At 40.9% G+C, this 23,519-nt stretch overlaps 1 protein-coding gene across 2 annotated transcripts; it reads right to left on the bottom strand.

Annotated features, from left to right (window-relative positions):
• Positions 1-977: 977 nt before the first annotated feature.
• On the bottom strand, positions 978-18,492 carry LOC121505204 (23 kDa integral membrane protein-like). 2 transcript variants are annotated; one of them, XM_041780311.1, is made up of 9 exons: positions 18,368-18,492; positions 11,245-11,310; positions 8,654-8,779; positions 8,499-8,573; positions 8,180-8,275; positions 6,142-6,230; positions 5,604-5,703; positions 5,320-5,403; positions 978-1,764 (listed from the first exon to the last, which is right to left on the bottom strand). In XM_041780311.1, the coding sequence occupies exons 1-9, from the start codon at positions 18,425-18,427 to the stop codon at positions 1,642-1,644; spliced, it is 819 nt and encodes a 272-aa protein (XP_041636245.1). In that variant the 5' UTR covers positions 18,428-18,492; the 3' UTR covers positions 978-1,641. The 2 variants fall into 2 exon arrangements, with proteins under 2 accessions (XP_041636245.1, XP_041636246.1); XM_041780312.1 differs by lacking the exon at positions 8,499-8,573.
• Positions 18,493-23,519: the final 5,027 nt, after the last annotated feature.

Genomic DNA, 23,519 nt, shown 5'->3' with positions numbered 1-23,519 from the left:
ACTCTGGGACCTGTTTTCAAAAAGTATTGTTTACAGTCACCCAAAACGCTGTTTCCGTGTGGATGAAATGCCGATACAACAAAAAACTTTTGCACATACTCCTGAATTCGTCTCCGTGTGGATGAGGCCTAACTGAAAACTACACTAGACACACACAGGCACAGTCTAACAGACACACAAACACACAGTCAGAGTAAATAGCTGTGTGATTTGCATTTGTGTAGATAAGAGCTATGCCATTTACATATGAAATACTACCAGGCACAGGGGGGTGCTTTCTCAACTTGAAACTGCAACTCTTCGTCTGTTTCTGGCATTTTCTGGCAGATTTCAGGGCTTTCCGTGACTTCCCGTGAAAAGTTGGGACGTGTGAAGTTCCTTGGAAAGTCACAGGGCCAAGAATTGTTGGGAATCTCTCTTTTCATGCAGTGTGAAAAGAAATATCAAAATTTGTCACCGATCATTTCTACTGAGGGAACTACAATCACAGATGCAAATATATACCCAATTCCAAAAAAGTTGGGACATAGTAAAACATGCATAAAACAATACAGTGATTCAATAATCCTTTTCAAACTGTGTTCAACTGAAAACACAAACAACTTTTCTAATTTCCAAAATCCCTTCTTTGTTGGAAGATGTTTTTTAGCCTGCATTGAGCAGTAACTATTTTTCTGGTAATTTAAGCATCATTCCAGTAATAGTCAGTCCACTTAAATGCTCCTTAAACTTTCATCATATTAGAAATTTTTCCTCCACTGCCCTCTTTGATTTCCATAAAAGCATATAAAGTCCAATTAATCTCTTCTGTCCACGCCAATAAGACTTGAAGATAAAAATGGGTCATAAAAGTGGAGTTTATGGCCGTGGTCACGATGAAACGGCCAGTTGGTGTCGCTCTTCAGCAGGGAGGTTCAGTTGTATAAATACTGCCAACTTGTGGCTGCAGGAGGAAGTACAACCACACACACAGCACATAAGCATCACTCAAAATAAACTTTATTGCTCTGTGCTATTTACAGAATAAAATTAACAAAGCAGGATTATTCCTTTTTATGTTCATCTTTTACAGCAGATCTGCTCTGAATCACAAATAAAATATAAATAAATTATTCTTACTGGATTTTGAACCGTCCCTTAACATTTGATTTATATGATTTAACACCAGATTTGGGCATGTTTCTGCAGGAGTTCAAAAACTTCCACACATCATAAACCTAAAAGTTAAGAAAGCACTCCTTTTATGCATAGCAACAGTTCATAACAAATGTTTGATAAAGAACCTTTACAGGAAGAGCAGGTCTGAGGCGGCTTTACTTTGAGCTGGCTGCACATATCTGGAAGATGATCAACGATTCGTAGCTGTAATGTGACATTTCTGGTGACTGCAGTGACACTACAGTGTGGAAACAAAGCTGATGTCTGCCCGAGCTCACGGTGAAAAAATGACACTTAAATTACCCGTTAAACTAAATTTAAAAAAGCATTCACTCACATATGAAGCTCAGTGGTCCTATCAAAAATAAATATCTACTTTTAAATATAACTCCCTACAACATGGAAAGCACAGCTTCTTTACACTCTTGCATTCATTACCAGCAGTATGATAAGAAGTGATGGTTGTGGGTCAGAGGTCAGAGGTCATGTTTGGTAGGGTTTAGGTTGGTATTTCACTCTGTTATAGTCATCCACAGTTCTCACTACTGGAGGCGTCCTCCAGTATTTCTCCAGGCCCAAAGCCAGACTCAGAGCAAATGCCGTCACCTGAAACACATCCAGCATTCACAATCTTAGTAAACAGACAATTTAAAAGAGGTTTACCATCTTATAGACACAATAATATTACTGAAGCTAAATAAACATTCATCATAATTTATCTGGGTTTATCAGGGTCCATTCTCTGGGTTTATCAGGGTCCATTCTCTGGGTTTATTATGGTCCATTTTCTGGGTTTATCAGGATCCATTCTTCGGGTTTATCAGGGTCCATTCTCTGGGTTTATCAGGGTCCATTCTCTGGGTTTATCAGGGTCTATTCTCTGGGTTTATCAGGGTCCATTCTCTGGGTTTATCAGGGTCCATTCTCTGGGTTTATCAGGGTCCATTCTATGGGTTTATCATGGTCCATTCTTTGGGTTTATTATGGTCCATTTTCTGGGTTTATCAGGATCCATTCTCCGGGTTTATCAGGGTCCATTCTCTGGGTTTATCAGGGTCCATTCTTTGGGTTTATTATGGTCCATTCTCTGGGTTTATCAGGGTCCATTTTCTGGGTTTATCAGGGTCCATTTTCTGGGTTTATTATGGTCCATTTTCTGAGTTTATCAGGATCCATTCTCCGGGTTTATCAAGGTCAATTCTCTTGGTTTATCAGGGTCCATTCTCTGGGTTTATCAGGGGCCATTCTCTGGGTTTATCAGGGTCCATTCTCTGGGTTTATCAGGGTCCATTCTCTGGGTTTATCAGGGTCCATTCTCCGATTTATCAGGGTCCATTCTCCGGGTTTATCAGGGTCCATTCTCTGGGTTTATTATGGTCCATTTTCTGGGTTTATCAGGATCCATTCTCTGGGTTTATCAGGGTCCATTCTCTGGGTTTATCAGGGTCCATTCTCTGGGTTTATCAGGGTCCATTCTCTGGGTTTATCAGGGTCCATTCTCCGGGTTTATCAGGGTCCATTCTCTGGGTTTATTATGGTCCATTTTCTGGGTTTATCAGGGTCCATTTTCTGGGTTTATTCTGGTCCATTTTCTGAGTTTATCAGGGTCCATTCTCTGGGTTTATCAGGGTCCATTCTCTGGGTTTATCAGGGTCCATTCTCTGAGTTTATCAGGGTCCATTTTCTGGGTTTATCAGGGTCCATTCTCTGGGTTTATTATGGTCCATTCTCTGGGTTTATCAGGGTCCATTCTCTGGGTTTATCAGGGTCCATTCTCTGGGTTTATCAGGGTCCATTCTCTGGGTTTATCAGGGTCCATTCTCTGGGTTTATCGGGATCCATTCTCTGGGTTTATCAGGGTCCATTCTATGGGTTTATCAGGGTCCATTCTTTGGGTTTATTATGGTCCATTTTCTGGGTTTATCAGGATCCATTCTCCGGGTTTATCAGGGTCCATTCTCTGGGTTTATCAGGGTCCATTCTCTGGGTTTATCAGGGTCCATTCTCTGGGTTTATCAGGGTCCATTTTCTGGGTTTATCAGGGTCCATTTTCTGGGTTTATTATGGTCCATTCTCTGGGTTTATCAGGGTCCATTCTCTGGGTTTATTATGGTCCATTTTCTGGGTTTATCAGGATCCATTCTCCGGGTTTATCAGGGTCCATTCTCTGGGTTTATCAGGGTCCATTCTCTGGGTTTATCAGGGTCCATTCTCTGGGTTTATCAGGGTCCATTTTCTGGGTTTATCAGGGTCCATTTTCTGGGTTTATTATGGTCCATTCTCTGGGTTTATCAGGGTCCATTCTCTGGGTTTATCAGGGTCCATTCTCTGGGTTTATCAGGGTCCATTCTCTGGGTTTATCAGGGTTCATTCTCTGGGTTTATCGGGATCCATTCTCTGGGTTTATCAGGGTCCATTCTCTGGGTTTATCAGGGTCCATTCTCTGGGTTTATCAGGGTCCATTCTCTGGGTTTATCAGGGTCCATTCTCTGGGTTTATCAGGGTCCATTCTCCGGGTTTATCAGGGTCCATTCTCTGGGTTTATTATGGTCCATTTTCTGGGTTTATCAGGATCCATTCTCCAGGTTTATCAGGGTCCATTCTCTGGGTTTATCAGGGTCCATTCTCTGGGTTTATCAGGGTCCATTCTTTGGGTTTATTATGGTCCATTCTCTGGGTTTATCAGGGTCCATTCTCTGGGTTTATCAGGGTCCATTCTCTGGGTTTATCAGGGTCCATTTTCTGGGTTTATCAGGGTCCATTTTCTGGGTTTATTATGGTCCATTCTCTGGGTTTATCAGGGTCCATTCTCTGGGTTTATCAGGGTCCATTCTTTGGGTTTATTATGGTCCATTCTCTGGGTTTATCAGGGTCCATTCTCTGGGTTTATCAGGGTCCATTCTCTGGGTTTATCAGGGTCCATTTTCTGGGTTTATCAGGGTCCATTTTCTGGGTTTATTATGGTCCATTTTCTGAGTTTATCAGGGTCCATTCTCTGGGTTTATCAGGGTCCATTCTCTGGGTTTATCAGGGTCCGTTCTCTGGGTTTATCAGGGTCCATTTTCTGGGTTTATTATGGTCCATTCTCTGGGTTTATCAGGGTCCATTCTCTGGGTTTATCAGGGTCCATTCTCTGGGTTTATCAGGGTCCATTCTCTGGGTTTATCAGGGTCCATTCTCTGGGTTTATCAGGGTCCATTCTCCGGGTTTATCAGGGTCCATTCTCCGGGTTTATCAGGGTCCATTCTCCGGGTTTATCAGGGTCCATTCTCTGGGTTTATTATGGTCCATTTTCTGGGTTTATCAGGATCCATTCTCCGGGTTTATCAGGGTCCATTCTCTGGGTTTATCGGGGTCCATTCTCTGGGTTTATCAGGGTCCATTCTCTGGGTTTATCAGGGGCCATTCTCTGGGTTTATCAGGGTCCATTCTCTGGGTTTATCATGGTCCATTCTCTGGGTTTATCAGGGTCCATTCTCTGGGTTTATTATGGTCCATTTTCTGGGTTTATCAGGATCCATTCTCCGGGTTTATCAGGGTCCATTCTCTGGGTTTATCAGGGTCCATTCTTTGGGTTTATTATGGTCCATTCTCTGGGTTTATCAGGGTCCATTCTCTGGGTTTATCAGGGTCCATTCTCTGGGTTTATCAGGGTCCATTCTTTGGGTTTATTATGGTCCATTTTCTGGGTTTATCAGGATCCATTCTCCGGGTTTATCAGGGTCCATTCTCTGGGTTTATCAGGGTCCATTCTTTGGGTTTATTATGGTCCATTCTCTGGGTTTATCAGGGTCCATTCTCTGGGTTTATCAGGGTCCACTTTCTGGGTTTATCAGGGTCCATTTTCTGGGTTTATTATGGTCCATTTTCTGGGTTTATCAGGGTCCATTCTCTGGGTTTATTGGATTGGCAGGGGCCCAACTAACTCTGTGGGAAGGCCTGCAGGAAAGACTTGTTTTGTTTTTTTAAATTACATTTAAAAAGTTGTATCTTTCAGTATTAGCTCAAATGAGTTTAGAAATATCTGCATACAAGCATGAATCAAAAGTCTCCCGTCCCTACTTTCTTCAGACATAACTCACATGATGTTGAAGATAAACTGAAACCATTCAGGTAAAATAGTTCACATGATATTTGAATAAAAAAAGTGTTACAGCTTACAGCGATGGTTGAAAACGCTGAAATGACTCCTATCCTGAGTCTGATGGGAAAGTTCATGTAGCGCTTCAGGATTGGCCCACAGGGCTGCAACAAACAAGAATGAGAGGTCAGCATCAGAGATGAACTCAGATCATTACTGTAGGAAAAGAACATTTCAACAACGTGTTCTACTCAGGTCACTTAAATAAAGAGAATGTTTGTTTTTGAGCAAAGGTGTTAGACCCAGAGAAAAGACAACGATATGTAAAAGAAGAAAAACTGAGGAAAGGACTCTGTTTTGTTACATCTGAGTGAACCCAGAGTGTTTCCTTCTCTGGTGCAGTCAGAGGATTCTGGTCCACCATCATACAGGATCCTTCTGAGCTGGAGTTAGCCCGCAGAGAGCTGGGAGAAAACAGGAGAAAATTAAAGTCACATTTCTGCAACAAAAACAGGCAAAACAGTCACTCAGCTACAAGCCCACTTTAGTTGACCCATGCTAAGCTTCCTATTGGCTAAACGCATGCACGCTTCCTGATCTAAGCTGCTCTAGTCTGCCGCTGCTCGCTCTGTGAGCTGCCTTTGCAGCCTTCCTCCACCCCAGCTCCTCCTCCATGCCTGATCTGATTCATCAGAGTCATTCTGTTGTCACTGATGCTTTCCACAAAGGCTTGTAGCAGGGCAGGGGGATTACAGAAGAGCCTTTATGCCAAATATAAATAATATTAGACATGAATAATTATTTCTCTTATTCTTCAAAAGTTTAAAGGAAAATAAAAATATTTTTTAAAGGCGTTTTATGTAAATTGAAGGTTAAATTCTTCAGTCTTTTTGCTGTCGTACCTCGGATGTTTGTCAGGAGTTTTACACAAACAGGAGGTTGGGATTTGATTCCCCCAGTCTTCATATTTCCTCAAACCACAGCAGGAGTCCTAAAAAGAAACACCAACGCCACATTCAAGTCAACAAACCTCAGATTTCACCCATTCTCCAATCATTTCACAGAGCTAGGCCAGACAAGGGGTGTCCAAACTCTGGCAAACAGCAGCCGCTGGTTTATTTTTAGGTATTCTTCATCAGTCTAGAAACCGAGCTCCAAATATCACATCAGTAGCTAAAATGGCTCATAATGGTGAAAAACGTGATAAAATAGGATTTTGAAAGTGGCATAAATAAGCAAAAAAAATAAAAAATAGTTAAAGGGCCAATCTGGGCGTAAAAAGGGGGATGAAAAAGTGGCAAAAATTGGTGGAAGATTTGGTGAGTTGGAAGGGAAAATTAGCAAAATGGCAAAAATGGGTTAACTGAGGCAAAAAAAAAGCCAGAATTTTCAGAAATGGATTTAACTGGCAGAAATGAGCATGACAAACGGTGACGTGTGGTTAAAATGAGCAAAAATGGGTGTGACAAGTGGTACAAAAAAAAAGGTTCACAGTGGCAATAATGTGTTTCAACAGAGGCAACAATAGCCAGAGAGTGGCAGGAAAAAGTTGGCAAAAATGGGCAGAAAAACATGGTGGAAAGGTTTTTAAATGGTAAAATGGGTTCTTGGTGGCAAAAATGGGCATAAACAGTTGTAAAATAAGATTGAAATCTGTCCAAAATGGGTTTACAGTGGCAAAAATGGGTGAAAAATGTAGTGAAATTGGGAGGAAAATAGGTTTAAAGTGGCAAAATGGATAAACTGAGGCAGAAAAACAATAGTAGAATTGTCAGAAATTGGATAAACTGGCTAAACTGGGCATAACAAATAGTGCAATGTGGTTAAAATGGGCAAAAACAGGTGAAAAATGTGGTTTAAAAAAGTGGTTTACAGTGGATATAATGTGTCAGAGGCAATAATAGGTGGAAAGTGGTAAAAATGAGGTGAAAAGTGGCAAAACAGGCAGAATAAAGTGGTGAAAAGGGTTTAAATGGAAAAAATGGGTTCTTTGTGGCAAAAATGTGTTAAAACGGGCAAAAATGTTGGGAAAAGATAATGACAATTGGTTAAAATTTGACAAAATTGGTGTAAAGTGGCAAATGTGTGAAATATTAGGTTTTTTAGGCCTCTTGAGACCCCTCTCAGTGTCTCATGAGCCCCAAGGGGGTCCTGACCCCCACGTTGAGAACCACTGTTCTGCTCGAGCATTTACCAGCACGTATCACATTTATTCTGTTACAATGTTGAATCAGATTCAAGCCTCTTGGTTCTAAATCAGAGCCGTATCTGATCTTTAGAGGTTGACTCCAGTGTGAACAGGCAAACAAAAATCAGATGTGAGAAAAGATCAGAATTAAGCATGAAGGCCTGCAGTGTGAACGTAGCCTCAGAGAATCCAGGAATCTAGCCGCTGATTTAATGGCAACAAGAGCAACATCCACTGTTAGTACTCAGGCCATAAAAGCCTGGACGCTTTAGAGTAAACGATAAGCTAAATGTGGCTAGCTGTTAGCTACCTGCTACCTCCACTGATGAATTAAACATTTACTTTAGTTTGGTTCAAATACCAAAGAAAACTCACAGTGATACGCCTGAGCTCATTCACACTAATGCGAACCATTTCACCACAGGTGCGTCAGATTTAACTGTCCACCACAGCCTCCAGCCTGAAAGCTGTAGGCGGATTTTTCCTCAGATTGCTTGTCATATCTTGACCTACATTAGATTATATTCACTAACTTTAATACACTAAAGTGAGCTAAATCAACGCGGCCCCTTTATCCTGATATTTTCTGTATCTGGCTCTCAGTGCAGAAATGTGTGGACATCCCTGGACCCAACCAATCACAGCAGCCAGAAATCCAACCAACCTTTCCCACATTTCTCTACCTAATTAGATTAATTTATAGATTAAATCAGCATTATTTCCTTCATTTATCGCTGCCTTCTTCCTCTTACCGATGCTTGCAGTTTGCCGAGTTCTCCTTGGATGTAAGGATCTAATTTGTGCAGAGGAGTTACATTCAGAAACAAGTCCTCTACTGTACTGTCCATCTGAAAAATAAGACAACAAACAGTGGCATAGAAAGAGTTAAAAAAGGAGCACACAGATTTTATAGCAACACATTTAATCCAAACAGAAATTCTACGAGTCAAAAATCTGCAGAAACTTTGGAGTGCACTGCCCAAATCTAAGATTGTTGGGTGTGATACACACATAGACCACTTGAGGGCAGTGTTGACTTCTAAAATGTAACAGACTGAGGGGAAGCGTTACCTCAGTTTGGGCATAGACCAGTGGTGAGGCAGCGATCACCATGGCTACAAACTCCACAAATATGAGAGCAGAAAACTAGAAAATAACAACAGATGAGCTTTTAGTCTTCATGGTTCTGAACGGTTGACTTCAGAGTAAATGAAGAGACACCTTACCACTAAAAGCAGAGGTTTGAAGTCCAACACTGCCGCACAAATGCCCAGAACAGATAGAATCACAGTGACTGGACCGAAGACCTGCAGTTCCAGTACACCATCACTGCTGGACAACTGGTCAAACAACTGGGAGAGAAAGAAAGAAAGAAGGAGAGCCATTAAATTCACTCTTGACTGCAAGCTTTTTATGATTTCACTTGAATTTTCCATTTCTCAAAATCCCTTAAACATTTGCTCTGAATGTCAGTGAGTCTTTGTCATCACTGTGGAGGAATGTTGTCCCACTCGTCTTTGCAGGATTGTTTTAATTCAGCCTCATTGGTGGGTTTTCTAAGGTCATGCCATGCCATCTCAATCAGATTTAAGTCCAGACTTTGACTAGACCACTTTAAAACCTTCTTTTAGTTTTTTTAGTCCGTTCAGAGGTGGACTTGCTGCTGTGTTTGGGATCATTGTCCTGCTCCATAACCCAAGTGGGCTCAAAGCCTGAGGTCAAAAACTGATGGTTGGACATTCTCCTTCAGAATTTTCTGGTAGAGAGCAGAATTCATGGCTCTAGTAGTCCAGGTCCTGAAACTGCAAAGCTCCAGTCCATCACAGTACCACCACCATGTCTGACTCTTGGTCAGATGATCTTCTGATGAAATGCTCTTAGTTTTACTCCAGATGGAACAGGACGCACCTTCCAGAAGTTTTTTCCATTTGTGCACAGTGGCTCTCACCTTGGTCGAGTGAGGTCCCCAGGTCTTTAGATGTTGTTCTGGGCACTTTTGGGACCTCCTGGATGGGTCATTCATGCACTCTTGGAGTCATTTTTGGTAGACCAGCCACTCCTGGGAAGGTTCACCACTGTTCCAAGTATTCCCTATTTGTGGATACCAGCTCTCACTATGAAGAAGTGAGGCCTGCAGGTCTTTAGAAGTTGCTCTGACTTCTTTTGGGACTTCCTGAACGGGTCATTCATGCACTCTTGGAGTCTGGAGTTATTAAGGCCACTCCTGGGAAGGTTTACCACTGCTCCAAGTTTTCCCCATTTGTGGATAACAGCTCTCACCTTGGTCAGTTGAGGTCCACAGGTCTTTAGATGTTGTTCTGGGCTCTTTTTGGACCTCCTGAATGGGTCGTCCATAAACTCTTGGAGTCAGTTAGGTAGCCCGGCCCCTCCTGGGAAGGTTCATCACTGTTGAATGTTTTCCCTATTTGTGGATAATGGCTGTCACTTTGAAGAAGTGAGGCATGCAGGTCTTTAGATGTTATTTTTGGTTATTTTAGAACCTCCTGGATGAGTCGTCCATGCACTCTTGGAGTCTGGAGTTATTAAGGCCACTCCTTGGAAGGTTCACCACTGCTCCAAGTTTTCCCCATTTGTGGATAATAGCTCTCACCTTGGTCAAGTGAGGCCTGCAGGTCTTTAGATGTTGTTCTGGGCTCTTTTGGGACCTCCTGAATGGGTCATTTATGCACTCTTGGAGTCTGTAGTTATTAAGGCCACTTCTGGGAAGGTTCACCACTGCTCCAAGTTCTCCCCATTTGTGGATCATAGCTCTCACCTTGTTCTTTTGAGGTCCACAGGTCTTTAGATGTTGTTCTGGGCTCTTTTGGGACCTCCTGGATGAGTCGTCCATGGACTCTAGTTTTTTAGGCCACTCCTGGGAAGGTTCACCACTGTTGAATGTTTTCCCTATTTGTGGATAATAGCTCTCACTTTGAAGAAGTGAGGCATGCAGGTCTTTAGATGTTATTTTTGGTTCTTTTGGAACCTCCTGGATGAGTCGTCCATGGACTCTAGTTATTTAGGCTACTCCTGGGAAAGTTCACCACTGTTTACAGTTTTCCCTTTTTGTGGATAATGGCTCCGACCATCCCAAAGCTTTAGAAATGTCTTTGTAACCCTTTCCAGGCTGACAGATGTTAGTGACTTTGTTTCTCATCTGTTCTTGAATTTCTCTTAATGGTGCCATGACGTGTCGGAGATATTTCTTAGACAGGTTCTATTGAAGAGATTTCTGGATTTAGCAGGTCTGGCATTAAACAAAGGGGCCAGTGGCTTTTTTAACATTGTTTTGAGCCGCTGCTTTGGTTTAAAGTTTGTCGGCCCTCAGGGCCCCACTGGCCTCCAGTAGTTGCCTGCCCATCCTGTTGACAAGCAGCTCCTCTGACCTGAGGCTGATTTAATCTGCAGATATCTGAGCTCATTTGTTCCATCAGCTGTTGGAGTTTTAAATAAGCAGTAGGCATTGTTCCCACCACACATTCTGAACATTACAGACTGTTGGACACTCTCAGAGCTCACTGCTCGTCTATCAGGATGAAGACCATGGGAGTTACGTATCACATGTATGCACATCTGCAGGCATGCATGTATCTTTGCATGCTTGCATGGACTTTTATTGCTAACAAATTTCCCCTACGGATAAATGAAAACTTTGCAATCCAGATATTATTCCTTTTCCTCCTCTCGATTCCTCTTGACATTTATCTTTGACTTGGAATAAAAAGCCACAAAATGTTTCATATGTAGGCTTTTCACTTAAGAAGACCAACTAAAAGGCCTCTAAAACTGTTAAATATTGACAGGAAGACAGAGCTACCTCAGCTACAGGTGTGTTTCCCTCAATGGAGGCGAATCCGACACCGATCATCACCACACCAGACACCTGCAGAGAGGTAACAAAGGGATTAAACGGGACTGAAAAGCTGCTGTTATTGAGAGTTTGTTGTTTTTCACAGGAGGAGGAAGTCTTTAAGAGCAGCAGCATTCCTCTGAAAGTGTTTCCCCAGAGAGACGCTCATCAGCTGGGAACTCCAATGGCTCAGGATGTCGGACGTCATCAGTCCCACAGTCACGCTTCAAACTCATATAAACAACAATTTCACACAGAAACACCAGCATGAACTGCAGTCAGTTCTCAGACATTTACTTCTTCTATCCCACTATTGTACAAAACTTAAAATATGTTTGATGGAAAAATCCTGCACAAAGATCTTAACAAAACATGCAGAAGAAAATCTTTCCTTAACTCATAGGAAAAAACATGCATGGGGAATGAAAAATTAACAAGCAAGAAATCTTTAAAAACCATGCATTCTTTTGCTTATAAAGTTATTAAATGCAAAAGAGTCTGCAAAATATTTGCTGAACTTGAAGAAACAAAACATGCATTAGAAATTTTAGCAAAACACGAGAAATAAAAGATTTTCAGGTTTTGCTAAGATGCAAAATATTGTACAAAGCTGCTGTTTTTGTGGTGCTGTCCGACATTACCATAATATATATACCACACATCATATCTTGCCAGAAAGCACAGATTCTCAGCTCTCTGTCAGCGTTAGAATTTTTTAGATTGAGCAAACTTTTGAGGAGTTACAGTGTTGAGAATCTGTACAGCGGTCTCGCAATACTTTTGGTGTTTTGCTATGAATGTCCACATCATATGGTTGCGAGTACCGTAATGAACCATATATGTGCGCATGCCCACAATTCTCAGCTTTCCAACACTGTTGGAATTTTTCTGATCGGACAAACTTTGATAGAGTTACGGTAATAATACTCCAGACATATGAAACACAGTGCCAGCATCGGCTCAGTAGGTAAAGGGTTAAAGACCCTGTAAAGTGAAATCCAAAGTTTTTGTCTTAACACTCTAGAAATGTTGGAATCTGGTTGCTGTAAATGTGAAAACTCTGAGATCTACATGTGACTGAATTCTGGATTTAGGCCATTCCACCTCTTTCCTGGCTTGGTTTCATGTGGGCGGGGCTAATATGTGGGCTCACAGTGTCATGAGCCCACAGCAGGGAATGACCCCGCCCCTCTAACACTACAATATTGTGGAAGGAAGCAGTCACCTGGAGCAGGGACTTCTGGTTCATTTTTTGCAATGGAATTCACTCTTGTACCGTTCTATAATGTTCATGTTTCATTGCAAAGTTATAGTTGTGCATGTTTTGTTTATTGGTTCAAGTTTTTAGGGGGAAGTATTTTTCCAAGTATGACACCATGAGTGAGGGGGTTAATGCTGCAGACTACCCTGCCTGTATGTGTCTTTATCTGTGGTTCCAATTAAAAAAAAAAAAAAAAGAGCTGTTCATGCTTACTGTGCGAGGGCTTGTTAAACTCATTCAACTTATCTATGAGCCACTCCTCATCACAGTCTGCCACAATCTAACATCACAGAGTAGTTCATCTCAGTACAGTCTGTTGTCACAGTGGTCTACAGATCATTTAAAGCATCATAGCAGAGATTTGAACAGACTTTGTCTGTTCTTCTAAGGTCAACAAAAGGTCAAGAGACAGGCAAATGACGTGAGTGCTTTCCTCCATTCAGATTGTAACATTTTTAAAACCTGAGAGGATCATAATCCTCCTGAGTGGGCGTGGCTTAAGCTCATTCAACAGACACGCCCACACCATCCTAGAGCAGATTTTACTGCCTCATTTTTCATGATTTGAAGCTTAATTTTATAAACTTGGAGATGCTTTGTTTGTCTGAAATTTGACCTGGGGGTTGATAACACAGTGATCTATCATATGACAAACGTAAATACAGATTTATTTTTACTTTACAGGGTCTTTAAGCATGCACGTATGAAAACTTTGCAAAACTTGCAATGGTAGTGTACCTAATCGATGCAAAATTCGATAAAGATAGTCCAGGTAGAGGATATCTCTGCAGAAAAAAACTCCCCAAATACATAGGGAATTTTGAAAATGGATAATCTAACAGACATAAGAAATCCTGAGTGTGTACAATTGAAGCAAAACTTGCAAAAATAAGCTTGACCAGTGGACATCTCTGCTTTACTTGCAAAGAAAAAACGGACATCAGATATTTTGAAATCTAAAAATTAAAGATACGTGCAAAAATAAGCATCGCATGCACAAGAACCTATGCAAAACTTTTGGAAATTGCAATACACTTAAAATCGTTCTACGACTTGCAGAAAAAAAACATGCAGAAGACAATTTTGCTTAGTTACGGCCGCCGCCGCCGCTGCCGTCTGGGGATTTTACCTCCTCTCCTTGTTGAGTGTTTGTGTGAGTGGTCTCGTGTGTGTGATGTATTCTTGTTTGAGTGACATCTGCAGCTCTTAGGTTACTGCTGGAAGAGCCTGATTTCAGTGATTCCGTCCACCTGCGCAGCGGAAGCCTGATTGGCACGGAGGACCTACAGCCCTATCCACCAATCAGAACAGCCCTATCTACCAATCAGAAGGGAGTGCACGGAAGACTATAAAAGGAGCCGGCAGACCAACACCAGCAGCAAGTTGTAACCAGCCATGCTCACGTGCCTCTTTGTGAATTGCTGTATTTAAACTTCTGTATTTCTGTAAATTTGTGAGGCACTAGATTTGTGATTTTTTGTGTAGCCAAATTAGTTATTCCTTAAAAACACATTTAGTTTTATATTTGTTAGTTGGGTGCTGTTTTGTATTTCCTTTTGTAGTTAGAGTAGTTAGGTTTTGGTTTTCTTTTTTTGGTAAAACCTTTAGTAAGTTTGATAACTCTAGGTTAGAGTTTAGTTCTCCTTTTGTCACTTTTACACAGCACTCTTCCGTCCTTAGTTGCCTCACTTTTGTTTATTGTCAAACCAACCCTACTTTTGTTAATAATTAACACCTGGGTTTTTATGTTACTTCCCTTTCCCTCGCGAGCTGGTTGTAACAACAACACAACAATTTCTTGCATAACTTGTGGAATTAAGTGTGATACACAGGATATCGCTGCACAGATGAAGACTTTGCAGAGCTTGCAAAGACAGAAGAACACTGAAAGCTTTGCAAACCAAACAAGTGTGTAAAATCGAAGCAAAACTGGCAAAAACGGGTTCATTCAGAGGGCATTTCTGCTTCACATGCAAAGAAAAAAAAATGCTTTGGAAATTTTGAAAATCTAAAACAAACAAGCAAAAATAAGCATAACATGCACATGAATCCATGCAAACGTACAGAAATGACCATTCACTTAGAGTCATGGCACAACTTGCAGAAAAATAACATGCACAAGAAACAAAAAACACATTAGAAATCTTAACAAAACCTGAGAAATAAATAAGTCTGTTAGAACTTGCAAAATTAACATAATATATATTAGAATCTTTGAAAAACTGATGGTAATAAAAACACTTTTAAAACAACCCTGCATAACTTCTAAAACAGATGTGATTCACATAGGAATTAGTTGCAAAATTAACAAGTAAAGCATGCATATATAAAGACTTGCAAAACTTGCAAAGATAAAACATCACAAAAAAACCTTCCCAAACTGAAAAGGCGTAAATAATCTTTGCAGGAATTGCAAAAATAACCATCAAAAATGAAGACTGTTGCAGACCAGACAACAAAACCACAGATAAAAATCCACTGCAGACATTGAACTTGAACTAAAACATAACATACTCTTATGAAGGCAGAATGCAGAGGCACAAAGACTCATTAAAGAAAGTGAAGATTGCAGGATTAAAACACAAAGAAAACAAGATGTCAGCTGATTAACAGGAAAACCAAACAGGAGTCAAAACAGGAAACAGGAAATAAGGAACAGGTAAACAAAAAAACTCCATCACAATGGAATACTTTCCTTCTACGATCATTACAATAAAAGGGAAATACTCATTAGAACCTAGAAATAAAAATTTTTTTCTTAGACGTGTAAAAGTAAAAGCTGAAATCAAAAGCTATTTTATTTTGAAAATTATAAACTTAGAAATGTAAAGAACTTTAAAGGCTTGAAGAGGGGATTAAAGTAATATAATGTGTGTTTGATTTAAAAAAAAAAAAACATTAAAATTTCTGTTCAATCTACAACCCCATTTCCAAAAAAGTTGGGATGCTGTGTGAAATGTACAAAAACCAGAATGCAATGGTTGCCAAAACTCTTAGATTTGACTCACAATAGATCATAAGCAACAAATGAGACGTTGAACTGAGACATTTTACCTTTTCATGACAAATATTAGCTCATTTTAAATTTGATAGCAGCAACACATCTCAAAAAGTACGGACGGGGCAACAAGTGGCTGGATAAGAAAGCGTTGGAGGAGTTTTTGCAGCTAATTAGATTAATTAGCAACAGGTCAGTAATATGCCTGGGTATTGAAGGAGCATTTTAGAGAGGCAGAGTCTCTCAGAACAGCACGGTCGGCCATGCCATCCACAAATGAAGAGGCCATATGTGAACAGGATCCAGAAACTCCTCCTCTCTGGACCAGAGATCATTTAAAGTGGACCGAGGCAATGTGGAAAACTGTTCTGTGGTCACATTAATAAAAATGTGAAATTATTCTTGGAAACCACAGACACCGTGTCCTGTGGACTAAAGAGGAGAGGGAGCATCAAGCTTGTTCTCCTGGCTCAGGTCTAAAGCCTGCGTCTCTGATGGTATGGGGTTGCATTAGTGACTGTGGCGTGGAAAGGAACTATCGATGCTGGCAGTAGAGATAGAGAGCAACATATGCTCCCATCCAGACAACGTCTCTGTCAGGGAAGGCCTTGACTATTTAACAAGACAATGCTAAACCACTGTTAGGTGCGTCCTGGAGTGCTGCTGCCGTCTCTCTCCCTGGCTCTCTGGTCTCCCTCCTCCCTCTACCTGCGGGCTGCAGCACACCTGAGTGTTAGCGCTCAGGGTGGAGGAGGGGGAGTATTTAGAGTGGCAGAGAGCAGAGCTGAGCCAGACACCGTGCCACACTCGCCCATGAGGAGGTTTGTTTTATATTGATTAAGCTTCTCTTTTCGTTGTTCATTAGTTAATTCGGTTTTCCAAGCGTTTTGGTTTTCCCGTTCTTTTTTTTCATTCCCCAGGCATGTTTAGATTGCTGGGTTTTGTTATTTTAGTTTGGCTGTAGTTGTTGGTAGTCCTATTTTCTCATTGTGTTCTTTTCCTGGTTAAATAGGTAGTTTTTTTTGGCTAGGCAGTTTTAGTTAGGGGTGGTGGCTGGTCCAATGGCCCATTGCGAGGTTAGCCACGTCCACCACACTTTTGATTTCATTGGTTTACTTTCTGCTGACTGATTGAATTAATTACTGTTTAAAATAAAGCTTGGATTATTTTTGAAACTCCGAATCTTTGTCTGTTTCCATTTATACACTGCCTGGCCAAAAAAAAGTTGCCACCAAAAAAGGTCACACATTCTAATATTTCGTTGGACCGCCTTTAGCTTTGATTATTGATGATGGGAGAGTCTGACCACTGCGCAAAGCCTTCTCCAGCACATCCCAAAGATTCTCAATGGGGTTAAGGTCTGGACTCTGTGGTGGCCAATCCACCTCACGCTCCCTGAACCACTCTTTCACAATCTGAGCCCGATGAATCCTGGCATTGTCATCTTGGAATATTCCATTAGGGAAGAAAAAATGCATTGATGGAATAACCTGGTCATTCAGTATATTCAGGTAGTCAGCTGACCTCATTCTTTGGGCACATAATGTTGCTGAACCTAGACCTGACCAACTGCAGCAACCCCAGATCCTAGCCCCGCCCCCACAGGCTTGTACAGAAGGCACTAGGCATGATGGGTGCATCAATTCACCTGCCTCTCTTCTTACCCTGATGCACCCATCACTCTGGAACAGGGTAAATCTGGACTCATCAGACCACATGACCTTCTTCCATTCCTCCAGAGTCCAATCTTTATGCTCCCTAGCAAATTGAATCCTTTTTTTCTGGTTAGCCTTACTGATTGGTGGTTTTCTTAAGGCTACACAGCTGTTCAGCCCCAATCCCTTGAGTTCCCTTCGCATTGTGCGTGTGGAAATGCTCTTACTTTCACTATCAAACATACCCCTGAGTTCTATTGTTGTTTTTCTTCGATTTGATTTGGCCAAACGTTTAATTGATCGCCGATCACGATCATTCAGGATTGTTTTCCAACCACATTTCTTCCTGGAAGACGATGGTTCCCCACTATCCTTCCAGTTTTTAATAACAGTTCTTAACCCAATTTTAGTAGTTTCTGCAATCTCCTTAGATGTTTTCTCTGCTTGATGCATGCCAATGATTTGACCCTTCTTAAACTGACTAACATCTTTTCCACGACCACAGGTCGACATGGTTGTTGTTGTTAAGGAAACAACAGGCAGTGTATATTATGGTCTCTTTGTACGAGCCTTATTTTCATGGTTGAAATTAATCATTTCTAAGCGGCCGTAACAACCACAACAATCACAACACCATGGCTTCACAATAGAAGAGTCTGAGTCCTGATCTGGTCCAGACCTTTCACCAATAAAAACATTTGGAGCATCAGAAAATGAAACATCCAGCAAAGAAGACCGAGGAGTGATGAGCAGCTAGAATCCTACATGAGACAAGAATGGGACAACATTCCTCTCCCAAAATTCTACACAGTAAGTATCGCTATGTCCCTACTTTTTTGACATGTGTTGCTGCCATCAAATTCAAAATGAGCTCATGCTTTTGATGAAATGATAAAATGACTCGGTGTCAGTCTGATGTGTTGTTTATGAGGTTTGACGTTCATTGACTTCTTTTTATTTATATTTGACACAGTGTCCCAACTTTTTTGGAATTGGGGTTGTACAAAAAAGAGTGAAAAGATGTTAAATTCAAATATGAACACATATAAGTCAAATATATGAAAGTAGAACTCCTTTAGTTTTTCAAAATAAAATCAAACAGCTCCATCCTCCCTCAGCTTCTTCACAACATTCATGACAACCACACAGACATGTAGCGGTTGGCGGTTAGCTTACCAGCAGCAGCACAGTGACACAGATGGAGAGCCCTCGTAAGTAACTCCTGCAGCCGGCCATGACTGACCGCCGTCTGAGAGCGCCGAGCCAAAATAGCAGCAGAGCCCCCTCTGTGAGCGTGTGTGTTTGACAGTGTTTGGCTGCACAACCAAAGAACATGACCAAGTTTGGAAGATCAGCTGGACAGGAGAGAGGAGAGGAGGAAACGAGGAGAGGAGCTGAGGAAGGAGGAGAGAGAGGAGGGAAGGGAATAAACAGAGGGAGCAGAGGAAATAAGGAGAGTAAACAGGAGAGGAGAGGTTATTCTAGGTAACGATGCGATCTAATTAAGAGGAAATGAAGAGGAAGCCATTAAGACAGTAAACACGGAGGGAGGAAAACATAAAGAAGGGAGAAACAGACCGACTGAAAAGAAAGTGAAAGTGTTGGAGGATGGAAACAACAATCAAGTGCAGAGGAAGGAGTTAGATCAGCGATACTCAGCGTGTGGCTCTTTTATGTCTGAATTTTAAATATTATTCCCACAGAAAACCTTTGAAAGTCACAGTAGTCAGTTTGTTTCCAACACGTACACACTGATCAGGGGCGTAGCACAGGGGGAAAAGGGCACTGATTACCCGGGCCCCCAGTGGGGAGGGGCTCTGAGGAGCCTGCTATCAAAAATGTGTTTTTATCACTTTTTTCTGAGTAATTTGTGTCATTATTTATCAAAAGCACCAAAATGAATGGGAGTAAAATAAATACTGGGGGAACTCAACTCCTCCCGTAAAAATGTCCAAATGGTATAGTCCAGCGCAAGTAAATTCAGTTTAACCATAGTAAAAATATTGCTCATAAATGGAGAAATTACACTTCAAAAATACATTAAAAAAGCACATATATTTATAAAATATATGTGCGTTAAGGGCGCCCTGTGTAATATTCTTTCTGGGGCCCCAAAATTCCTAGCTACGCCCCTGACAGTGACTGTCAAAATAAACTGTCAACCTTTATTTTTGTCTGTATATTTTCATCGTCCTTATTTGCAATTTTTTGCCCCTCTTTTTTTGTTTTTTTTTGCCACTTTTTTTCCCCAGTTTTTGGCACTTCTATCCTGCTTTTTGGAATTTGCAAAATTTTTACCCTATTTTGTTATTTTGTGCCACGTTTTGCCTGTTTAAGCTGCCTTTACCTATTAAATGACACTTTTTACCACATTTTTGCCACCTATAACTAAAATTTTTATCACCTCTCACCCATTTTTGCCACTTTTTTACCAGTTTTTGCCTCTTTTATCCTGTTTTATCAGTTACTCCCCCGTTTTAGCCAAATTTTTGTTGCCTTTTTGCTACACCTGCACTTTTCTCACCCATTTTTTTCCCATTTTTGCCAATCTCTGCTGCTTTTTGCCCATTTTAGTCACCTTTTAGACATTTTTTGCCACTTATTTGCCACCTGTAACTAATATCTTTATCACTTCTCACCCATTTTTGCCACTTTTTCTCCTCATTTTTGTCACTTTTCACCAGTTTTTGCCTCTTTTATCCTGTTTTTGCTGTTTTTCCCCTCTTTCTGCCACGTTTTGCCTGTTTAAGCTGACTTTTTTCCATTTAATGCCACTTTTCTCCTATTTGTGCTGCCTTTCCCTATTAAATGCCACTTATTTCTACATTTTTGCTCATATTTGCCAATCTTTGCTGCTTTTTGCCCATGTTTTGCCACTTTTTTGCCACCTATAGATAATATTTTTATCACTTCTCACCCATTTTTGCCACTTTTCTCCTCATTTTTGTCACTTTTCACCAGTTTTGCCTCTTTTATCCTGTTTATCCTGTATATTTCCTCACCTTTTTGCTTCTTTTTGCCCATTTTAGCCGCTTTCACACATTTTTTTTTTTACCACTTTTTGACTATTTTTGCCACCTGTAACTCATTACTTGTCACATTTTGAAATTTAATGCCTATTTTGCCCCTTTTGATTGTGAGTTTAAAATGCTAAAATATGACAGGAAAACATCAAATGACTTTAAAGGTCACAGTATGAGATAAAAGGCCCAAATTATTAACTGAAAAGGTCAACTGTAAGATGTTGTAATTGTACTCTGATTAATCGTGATTAATCTCATTGCAGTGATGTGATTAACTCAATTTTTTAACCATAACAGCACTAATTATAACGCATGTATTTCTTGTATTAAATCATAACATACTGTACCATATCATATCAGAGTCAGGCGTCCGCTCCCGTACCTGACCTGATATCTGTCATACTGGATCACACAGCATCGACATTGTTTCTGCTTTCCTGCCGTCATCCTCCGTCTCATTTATCTCTCTAATGTCAGATGTGACTAAACTCTCAGTTCTGTTGTCTGCAGCATGTTTAAATCTAGCTGTGTTATGTAATATGTCCTAGCATGTTGGCATGATATGATAAAATATATCAGAGAGGAATCCAGTGCAGTCATTAAGCAGAGCCCATTGTTATTTTTAGACTAAAAATAACCACGGAGGGACGGGCTGGCTCTGTGTGTGTTTATGCTCGTGTGTGTGTGTGGGTGTGGAGGGTGTGTGTGTGTGACTGTCAGCCATAAACAGGGAGCTGTTTCCACTACGTACGCATACTTCTACACAGCCGCAATGATGACAGCCGCCATAAAGGCCGCTGGAACATTTTAATCCGTCACTGCTCATCATAAACATCCATTAAACACACTAAAGTGGCCGGAGCTCTCACGCAATAGTAGTTATAAACATAGCAGCCACCAGGGGGCGCTCTAAAGGGATCCATGTTGATAAATCTGCAGGGCTCAGTCAGGCATATCAAAGAGCTGACCATTTATAGGAAATTGTTCAAAAGGTCTGGCATCAAGGATTCATCTGGGAGTCGTAAACTCTCCAAAATAAATTTATAAAAGAGCAGAGGTCAGAGAAAAATCAACAATGTTCCCGAAAGAGAAGTTTCAGGAGGTTTGATGATGAAGAAGTCTGCTAGAATGAGTCTTCAGAGGAAAAACTCACTTTACTAAGGCCTCATAACGTCACTGGAATACTTCAGTATTTGAGCTATTTAATCATGGGAAAGGGAATTTAATACACGCTGATCATTAATCTGACTTCAGAGTTCATTTCAGGTTGGCTTCAAACAGCAATCATACATGGGACAGGGTAGAAAACAAAAACTCCCCCCATACTGAGGGCTGGATTCACTCATAGACTGGTCATAGACTGAATGTGGTCAGATGGGGCCCTTTAAGGGGGTTTCCTACTGTCATTGCAAATTTTGCACGTTTTGAGCCGGTTTGAAGTTAGTCAGGCTTCTGTCCCTCCTGCTGGCCTGGGATCCAAAGATATGCAGTCATAACTCTGCTGATTATCAATACACCAATAGGAAACTGATATTTGATCTTAGAGGTGTGCTGATCGAGTTTATAAACCAGAGGTTGTACGTTTTTTGGCAGCAGCTCCATAACTGTGGAATGAGCATCCTCTTGGAGTAAGAACGCCCACCTTTCCCAGTTTTAAATCTTATCCTTATTCTCCTGGCGTTAGAGGTGTGTTTCTGTCTTTCTGTCCCTCTGATGAATACTGACCCCTCTCCCCCATGGGAGCTCAGGAGGTGGAGATATGAGTAGAGTTGGCTTTCAAATCCACCAAAAAGAAGACAACCATGATAAAACCACACGTTTTCTCCCACTTCCACATCTACCAGGAAGATGAACCAGACCTGTGCTGCTTGGATTCACTGGATCTGAAGAGACAGGAGAGTTAAGAATTCACTGTAGATCTTTACTCCCTGGCGACTGCCTGATGCTCGAGCACAACTGCGTTCACATCTCCTGCATACCGTGCCCAAAATACACAACATCATTAATTCCTGAAAGCACCTCTGCAAGAGGACTCCAGCATGGCAGCAGAGCACAGCTCTTTAGGTTTGAAATCAGAGGACAGGGGTCATCAGGTACATCTGAACAAGGACCAGACTGACAGAGACTCTGGGGGCCGGACTTTCAAGTAAACAAAAATCGAATAGATAATTTGGTCTGATTAACATATTATTTTTTTAGTATTTGCATTTTCTTTCAAAACGCAGTTTTTAGGCGTTACCAGTGAGATCTGTCTCTATAATGCAGCAGGCCACAAGGAGACAGACCTGCCCCTGGGACTGTCTGGGTCCCTGAGAACCCCAGAGAATGGTTCCTCCTAAACTGTGATTTAGCACCAATATAACTCATTTTAACACCTTTCAACACCTTTTCACTGCACCATTTGCCAATTTCTGCAACATTTTTTGCCACTCCTAGCCCATTAGTGCCACTTTTAAAACAAATTTTGCCACTTTTTTGTCCATTCTAACCCCCTTTCACTGCTTTGCGAGGCTATTTTTGCTATATTTTTGCCACTTTAAACCAATTTTTGATATTTTTTATCCTCTTTAACCCAATTTTTGCTATTCTTTAACCTATTTTAAACCACTTTTCCTGCCTATTTTATCTCCTTTGTGTCTCTCTTTTACCAACTTTTGCCACTTTTGAACCCTTTCTTTACTTTTTTTGCACCATTTTTTTCCACGTTGAACTCATTTTTATAACTTTTTTGCCCTCTTTTCCTTTTTTACAAATTTTAGCCAAATTTTAACCTCTTACCACTTTTCCTGTCAATTTTTGTCCCTCTTTGCCACTCCATGACCCATTTATGCAACATTTTTTTTGCCATCTTAACCATTTTTGATCATTTTGCTGCTTTTAAACCAATTTTTGTCCATTTTAACCCCCTTTTCATGACTTTGTGAGGCTATTTTTTCCCACTTACCCCCCCTTTTTAAATAATTTTTGTCCTCTTTAACCAATTTTCTGCCATTCTTTAGCTCTTTTCAACCACTTTCACTGCATGTTTTATCACCTTTGTGTCTCTAATTGCCATTTTTCATCTGTTTTAACCACTTTTTAACCCCTTTTCTTAACTTATTTGCGCCATTTTTCCACTTTGAACCCATTTGTATAATTTTTTTTGCACCGTTTTTTTCTCTGTTATCAATATTTGCCACATTTTAATCTCTTTTCCCCACTTTTCCTGCCAATTTTTGTCCCTTTGTGCCACTCCATGACCCGTTTTGTCACTTACCCATATAGCCACTCTCTGACCACTTTTCACCACTTAATCTGCCCATTTT

The sequence above is a fragment of the Cheilinus undulatus genome, linkage group 23 (assembly GCF_018320785.1).
Source record: "Cheilinus undulatus linkage group 23, ASM1832078v1, whole genome shotgun sequence".
Taxonomy (NCBI): domain Eukaryota; kingdom Metazoa; phylum Chordata; class Actinopteri; order Labriformes; family Labridae; genus Cheilinus; species Cheilinus undulatus.
This window is presented reverse-complemented; position numbering and strand designations above follow the sequence as displayed.